Source organism: Panicum virgatum, chromosome 4N (assembly GCF_016808335.1).
Source record: "Panicum virgatum strain AP13 chromosome 4N, P.virgatum_v5, whole genome shotgun sequence".
Lineage (NCBI taxonomy): Eukaryota > Viridiplantae > Streptophyta > Magnoliopsida > Poales > Poaceae > Panicum > Panicum virgatum.
In genome coordinates, this window is record NC_053148.1 from 40,035,074 (window position 1) to 40,043,098 (window position 8,025).

At 50.5% G+C, this 8,025-nt stretch overlaps 1 protein-coding gene across 2 annotated transcripts; it reads left to right on the forward strand.

Annotated features, from left to right (window-relative positions):
* The first annotated feature begins 243 nt into the window (after positions 1-243).
* On the forward strand, positions 244-4,038 carry LOC120669674 (phospholipase D alpha 2-like). Of its 2 annotated transcripts, none has more exons than XM_039949480.1 (3): positions 244-466; positions 550-2,458; positions 3,092-4,038. In XM_039949480.1, the coding sequence occupies exons 1-3, from the start codon at positions 359-361 to the stop codon at positions 3,526-3,528; spliced, it is 2,454 nt and encodes an 817-aa protein (XP_039805414.1). In that variant the 5' UTR covers positions 244-358; the 3' UTR covers positions 3,529-4,038. The 2 variants fall into 2 exon arrangements, with proteins under 2 accessions (XP_039805414.1, XP_039805415.1); XM_039949481.1 differs by having other exon boundaries at positions 255-514; positions 559-2,458.
* Positions 4,039-8,025: the final 3,987 nt, after the last annotated feature.

Consider the following 8,025-nt stretch of genomic DNA (forward strand, 5'->3'; position numbering starts at 1 on the left):
GCTTTTCTTCCACATGTGACCGTCACTAAATTAATTTGTTCCTATAGGAGTATTTTCTCCCTCTGTTCCGTCCCGAATTAATTTCCTCTTAATTTCTCCCCATCTCTCTTGCTCTAATTCATATCCAAATCCGCCCGCCTTAATTTCTGGCCACGCTTCTGGTGATTTTTTAGGTTGGCAGAGCATCCACTTTTGACCAAAAAAAAAACTATACTCACCTATTGACGAGAGCTGATAGGTCCCTGTCTCTCACCTATTGGCGCTTCGTGTCCTCCGTCCTCCTGGAAGGTGGAAGTGGAACTGTGGAAGGCGAAGTTGTCTTGCCCAAGCGAGCTGAGTGGGAGGCGGAGGTGCGGCCATGGCGCACCTGCTGCTGCACGGCACCCTCGACGCCACCATCCTCGAGGCCGACAACCTCGCCAACCCCACCCGCGCCACCGGCGGCGCCCCCGGCATCTTCCGCAAGGTAAAAAATCGGCCCCCAAAATCGAATCTTTGCTTCTCCTTTCAATCTGCTGCGGGATAGAGCATAGAGGCGATTGCTTGCAGTTCGTGGAGGGGTTCGAGGATTCGCTCGGGCTCGGGCAGGGCGCGACGCGGCTGTACGCGACGGTGGACATCGGCCGGGCGCGCGTGGGCCGGACGCGGGTCATCGCCGGGGACCCCGTGAACCCGCGCTGGTACGAGGCGTTCCACATCTACTGCGCGCACTTCGCCGCCGACGTCGTCTTCTCCGTCAAGGCGGCGCAGCCCATCGGCGCCACGCTCATCGGCCGCGCCTACCTCCCCGTCCGGGACCTCCTCGCCGGCCAGGAGGTCGACCGCTGGCTCGACATCCACGACGCCGCCCGGAAGCCGCTCCGCCACGGGCCCAAGATACGGGTGCGCCTCCGGTTCCAGGACGTGGCCGCCGACCCCCGCGGGTGGGGCCGCGGCGTCGGCGGCGCGCGCTACCCCGGCGTGCCCTACACCTTCTTCTCGCAGCGGCCCGGGTGCAGGGTCACGCTGTACCAGGACGCGCACGTGCCGGACGCGTTCGCGCCCAGGATCCCGCTCGCCGGCGGCCGCCTCTACCAGCCGGGCAGGTGCTGGGAGGACGTGTTCGACGCCATCAGCAACGCGCGCCATCTCATCTACATCACCGGGTGGTCCGTCTACACCGAGATCACGCTGCTGCGGGACGGCGCGCGCCCGCGCCCCGGCGGCGACGCCACCCTCGGCGAACTCCTCAAGCGCAAGGCCAGCGAGGGCGTGCGCGTGCTCATGCTCGTGTGGGACGACCGCACCTCCGTCGAGTCCCTCGGCATGAAGTGGGGGTTCATGAGTACGCACGACGCCGAGACGGCCGAGTACTTCCGCGGCACCGACGTGCGCTGCGTCCTCTGCCCCCGCAACCCCGACGCCGGCAGCAGCGCCGTCATGGGCGCGCAGATCTCCTACATGATCACCCACCACCAGAAGATCGTGGTCGTCGACCACGAAATGCCGGCAAAGCACAGCGACCGCCGCCGCATCGTCAGCTTCGTCGGTGGCCTCGACCTCTGCGACGGCCGCTACGACACGCAGTTCCACTCCCTGTTCCGGACTCTGGACACGGCGCACCACAAGGATTTCCACCAGCCCAACCTCGCGGGTGCGTCCATTGAAAATGGCGGGCCCAGAGAGCCATGGCACGACATCCACTCCAAGATCGAAGGCCCTGCCGCGTGGGACGTGCTCTACAACTTTGAGCAGCGGTGGAGGAAGCAAGGAGGTGGCATCGATCTCCTCGTCGACCTCAAAGCTATGGCAGACCTGATCATACCGCCATCGCCAGTGATGTTCCCCGAAGACCAGGAGACATGGAACGTGCAACTCTTCCGGTCCATTGATGGCGGCGCATGCTCTGGTTTCCCTAATACCCCAGAGGGCGCGGCTCAATCTGGTCTTGTCACAGGCAAGAACAATGTCCTTGACAGGAGCATCCAGGATGCCTACATCCATGCCATACGCCGGGCCAAGCACTTCATCTACATCGAGAACCAGTACTTCCTAGGCAGCTCATTCGGGTGGAAAGCCGACGGCATAAAACCAGAGGATATTGAAGCACTGCATCTGATCCCCAAAGAGCTTTCACTGAAGATTGTGAGCAAGATTGAGGCTGGTGAGCATTTTGCGGTCTATGTCGTGCTGCCAATGTGGCCAGAAGGTCCTCCTGCTGGTGGATCCGTGCAGGCAATACTTGACTGGCAGAGGCGGACGATGGAGATGATGTACTATGACATTTCTGTTGCACTTGAGGCGAAGAGGATCGACGCAAATCCAAGGGATTACCTTACATTCTTCTGCTTGGGGAACAGGGAGGTGAAACTGAGTGGCGAGTATGAATCTGCAGGCCGTCCATTGGATGGGACAGACTATGCTCGGGCACAGAATGCACGGCGCTTCATGATCTATGTTCACTCCAAGATGATGATAGGTATGCCACAAACACACTGCATAATAAAAGAAATTATTAATCTAGAACAGCAATTTTACTCATAGGTTGCTACAAATTCATTCGGTTGTTGCTTGAAATTGTTTGCACCTGTTGAACAACTTCAGACATTCTTTGAACATCTGCAGAACATTTCAGATTTTTACGTTCCATTGTTTGAAGTATCTTATAATTGCCTATCCAATGTTGAGCATCTCGTGCCAAGTTATGACAGGGATTTTGCTGGAAAACCTCAAATTCAGGTATATCAGCAATGTTCTATTCTTGCCGGCAGAAATATGACTGCTGATATTGTGACCTAGCCTTGTTTCAGTTCCTACGCTGTCAAGATATGTTTCATCTCTATGTGGTTCAAGTTAAATCTGTCTAACATATAACACCCTCCTGTAATGAAACAGCTTGCATTGGACAGCTCAAATCTGAGCTACAGGGTTCGTTATTAGAAATTGAGGTTTAGAACCAAGCATATCTGCTGTGTTCCATTCTTGCTCTCAAGAAACATGACCGCTGATATTGTCAGCTTGTCTTATTTTAGTTCCTACAAAGTGAGCACAAGTTTCATGTGGTTCAAGTTTTAATTTTTCTAACGTGTAATCTACCCCTTGTCTATTTCAGTCGACGACGAATACATCATCGTTGGATCTGCCAACATCAACCAGCGCTCAATGGACGGGGGTAGGGACTCAGAGATCGCCATGGGCGCATACCAGCCATGCCACCTGAACACCAAAGATCAGGTCGCCCGAGGGCAGGTCCATGGCTTCCGGATGTCTCTGTGGTACGAGCACCTTGGCATGCTGCACGATGATTTCCTCAATCCGGACAGCCTGAAGTGCGTTCAGAGGGTGACCGAGATGGCTGACAAGTACTGGGACCTCTACGCCAGTGACAACCTCGACGCCGACCTCCCTGGGCACCTGCTCAGGTACCCGGTCAACATCACAAAGGAAGGCACAGTTACAGAGCTCCCTGGAGCAAAATACTTCCCTGACACAATGGCGACGGTGCTCGGGATGAAATCTAAGAACCTGCCTCCTATTCTCACTACTTAGAGAAATGTTTCTTTTTCTTTAGGAGGTGCAAGTTTGCTATCTTCTGAACTGTTCACTACTGCCTCCTGGACATAGTTCCAGGGTGGAATGCTGAATTGGCTGCTCAGCTCATTTGAAGTCTGAACATTTCTGGGTCCTTGCATGATGCGTTCTAGAGTGCTGAAGTTCTGAAGGATCAGGAATGCGACCTGAGTTGACGCATTATCTGCTCAGATTTCAGACTTTGTTGGCTAGGTTTTGACCATAGTCACAGGATTCGGGGTCGATGCCTCGTCCCACGACCCGGGATCGCCGTTCCGATTCGAGGGTCGGGGTCGAAGAGGATCAGTGTCCCATTCAAGGTTGGATCACGTCCCGGTTTGAAAGGGTCGCAGCTCCATTGTTTGCAGATTTAATTGGGATAAGGAGGTTAAGGACAGTGGATTGGTGTGGTTTTTGTTAGAAAATGAGCTGAATACGTGTAGCATGGTCGAAATGTACTCTTTTATACGTTTTTTATATGCTTGGGCAGATTAATTTCTTCATTAGTAGCACATATATAGTTTTTGTTTTTATAAAGACACATGGACCCAAAGATATCGACCCCGATGAATCAGGGTCGCGTTCCACATAATAATTTATCGTTCCATAGAGGTATACCCCCTTCGTACCACAATTTTATAAAATGACGACCCTCGACCCCGTTCCTCGACCCGGTCGACCCAGGAACTTTGTGACTATGGTTTTGACTTTACTGTGGTCCTTCTGGAAGGTCTTGGCAATTGCACAATGGTAATCAATTCATCCGTGCTGCATGAACCAGGGAGTTTGACTAAGTCAAAAACATGTTTGGTTGACATAGCCACACCTGTGGCATGCCAAATTTTTCTTGGCACTGAGTAAAAAGTTTTCTTAGCACTCTTATTAGTTATTACTAGTCGGACGCAGATGTTCCTGCCATAGCTTTCCTAAGTTGTGGTCAGTAATTTTGCATACCGCAAGAAAAGTGTGGCTTGGATCTGGAAAATATTCTGTGAGCATAGGGCGAGCATTCAGAAACAACTTGTAGTCTTCAGTCCTCTTCCAGAACTCCGAAATTCAGAACATTTCTGCTCCGTCCTAAAGAGCTGGTAGGTGTCGCCGAATAGCTAGAGAAGAAGAGAGTAGTAGGAGAATCATTTCCAAAGCTAGTTATCATGTTCTCAAGTCCAAAACGGAGGAATGTTCGGTGTCACGTCTGGTGCCGTCCAATTCAGTGGTCTCTTGGGGGGTGTGGTCTGGTCTGAGTTGGAAATCTTCAGAGGGAATGGCGGTCGCTGATCAGTAGTGATCTTCTTTGGACCAGCTGATCCTTTCAGCTTTCCCGCTCCCCCTCCTTTCCCTTTCTTCCGCATCAAGCCTGTTCCTGTCCAGCTTATTCCCCCGCTCTCTTCTCCGAATCGGTCCATTTCCCCCGGCGTCTCAAGGCATAAATAATGTAATTAAATAACACATGTATGAAGCACATGTGATCTTCTTTGGGCGCGTTTAGTTCCCAAAAATTTTCACCCAAAAATTTTCACCTCCCCTTTAAACACATGTATGAAGCACTAAATGTAATTAAATAACAAAATTAATTACACAGTTTGGATGTACATGACGAGACGAATCTTTTAAGCCTAATTAGTGCATGATTAGCCATAAGTGCTACATTAACCCACATGTGCTAATGACGCGGTCAAAGGCCTCAAAAGATTCGTCTCGTGGTTTCCAAGTGAGTTCTGAAATTAGTTTTTTAATTAGTGTCCGAAAAGTCCTCCCGACATCCGGTCAAAATGCTGATTTGACATCCAAAAATTCTTGAATGGGGAACTAAACGCGCCCATAATAAGGAAAAGAGGTGAGATTCTGTGGAGACGCCGCTCCTCTGCGTAATCTCTGCATTTTTTTTTCGAACCTTCAGAAGACGGGGCCAGTTCACGATCCATGCGCCTGACGCCCCAATTCGTGTGCTTTTCAATTCTCATGCCCTGAGTTGTTGTTCTTCTTCTTCTTCCTTCTCAAATTCTTGCATCACAGCATTAGTCTTTTTGTCCATGGAACAAAAAATTCGTTTGCTCGTCGAACACGAAAAGAGTGAAGATTTCATGGCCCCCCAACGCATGCTAAAACTGTACGAACATAGACTAAACATTGGTCCGGCCATGTCTGCACAATGGCTAAACGCCTGATCCCGGCGACAGGCAGCAGTGTTCTCCCAGGCACCAACCAAAACCAATACCATAGTACTCCTACCATACCAACTGGCGGAGCTTAGTGCATTTGAAAGGGGCCATGGTCTCCTGATTTCTGAAAATCTGCACTAAATAAATAGTAAATAAGTTATTATTTATTGATTTTCAAAATAAAGTATTATAGCTGCCCCCGATCAAGCTCCGCCACTGCATACCATCACGAGTTCACGACTCGCAGCTCAGCTCATGTCCAGGGGCATCGTGGTGTGGTGGTTGGCCAGGGGATACGTGGTCGGCCCTAAGCTGCCGTCCCGTCATAGCAGAGGATCCGACGAGCTGCAAACCCCCTCGTGGATCACACGCACCGTTCGGGTCGGGGTCGCGATCTCGGGACCGGGCCCAACCCCAATCAGTAGCCGTAACACGAGTGGTGCTGTGCTGCTAAACCCCAGGATTCATGTCGTCGCACCGATCCCGTCTCTGTCCAACTCGCAGCAACTTGGAGCGGGCGACCAATGCCCTCACGCAGAAGAATCGTGTAGGGCCCGGAGCCGGAGGAGCGGAATACGCGCAGGTGTAAAGTTGTTGGTTCTGTTTGTAGCGTTTATTCTAGATTCGGCTTCATCTGATTTCACGCAAATTAAGATACTGTAGCGTGAAAGTTTCGTGAGCTTATGAAAAAAAGAACTGCAAGCCAGGTGGAACTTGTTATTTTTAGCTAAGGAAATCTTATTAGTTGGAGTAATCAAGAGGTTTGTACAGTTGTACTAAAGCCAAATGTCCTATATAGATGATCTTCTATGCCAAGTCTTGCTAACCCTGTTACAGAGATGGAGTATATTCAAACTGGAAATTGAGATGGCACTGCTTGATGGCTCGTTATGTTAGCAAATGCAACATCCAGATAAAAACAATTGCAACATTCAGATAAAATACTTGTAACAAATACAACAAAGCAACATCTAGATCTGCTTTTACAACATCTAAATGAAGCACATGCAACATTTTAAAAAACTCCACTGCAACATCATAAGATAGCTATTGCAACATGACCATCCGACTCACCACAGCCTTCGCTCATCTTCAACCTCCAGAAGCTGCCTGCCATGAACACCGTCCGGAGCTCCTTCATCGGCCGGTGAGCTTCGCCCATGGTCGCTGTCAGACCCGGGGCAACGGGAATGCTCATAAATATAGAATGTTGTAAAATAAGAAATAGTTCATGAATATACCTTACTTCTATTTGTAACTACCCGAATAGATATAGAACTAGTTGAAGTATGAAGGAAACTACCCAATCTTGTCGGAGTAGGGCTCCAACGATACTCGGCTAGGGTTTTTCCATGTAACCCTGTCCCCCAGAGTATATAAAGAGCGGACAGGGACCCCCTCAAAACATAAAAACACATAAGCCAGTACAAGCAACCACACAGGACGTAGGGTATTACGCACCTCGCGGCCCGAATCTGTCTAAATCCTTTGTGTTCCTTGCACCATCGAGTTCCAGAGCTAGTCGATCCTTTGTCTATAATCCTACTGCTAAAGATATCCCTAAGCAGATTTGGCGGCTAAACACCGACAGCCGCCGCGCGAGCTCCGCTGCGCCCTGGTGCGCACCAAGCTGCCCCGATCTAGTGGCAGCGCGCGAGGCACCGGTGCCGCCTCGGCAGGTGGGGCAGTGCACGATCGCCGGCGGTGGAGGAGGAGCAAGGCATGTGATGGAGCTTGGGGCATTTCCCTCCTGTGGTGGCGGCCAACGAGAGGAGCAAGGAAGCCCAGCATGCGGGAGACCCCATTCATGATCGCGGGTGGGGGAAAAATGATGAGGAAGGATGTATGGATGGAACATCTGATCCGTAACATTACCGTTGATTTAATTTCTCGAAGGTGTTTGTAAGTACAACATGTATGCATTTCTTTGTAGATGTGATTGGTGGCTGGTGTTGATTTTTTATGAAAGAAATTTTTTTCTGATTTGGTGTGAGAGAAAAATAATGCTAACTGATTGACTGACAAGTCAAGTGAACAGTGATGGGGTGATTGGATGTGATGAATATGCCCTGCCACCTTATGTGAGGGGCTACTTTGAAATGTGTCACCACCATGTGCCTACAAAATCACACGGGATCGAACACACGCAATTACAAAATTCCGGATTTATTAGGGCATTGAATACGGCATCTTTTCAAAAAATAAAGGTATTGAATACGGCAATTATACTGGTATACGTCGCCGTAGCCCGTAGGCCTCAAGACACACCCACGCTGCCACGCATATTCCCTTCCCGTCCCTTCCCTTCTTCCGC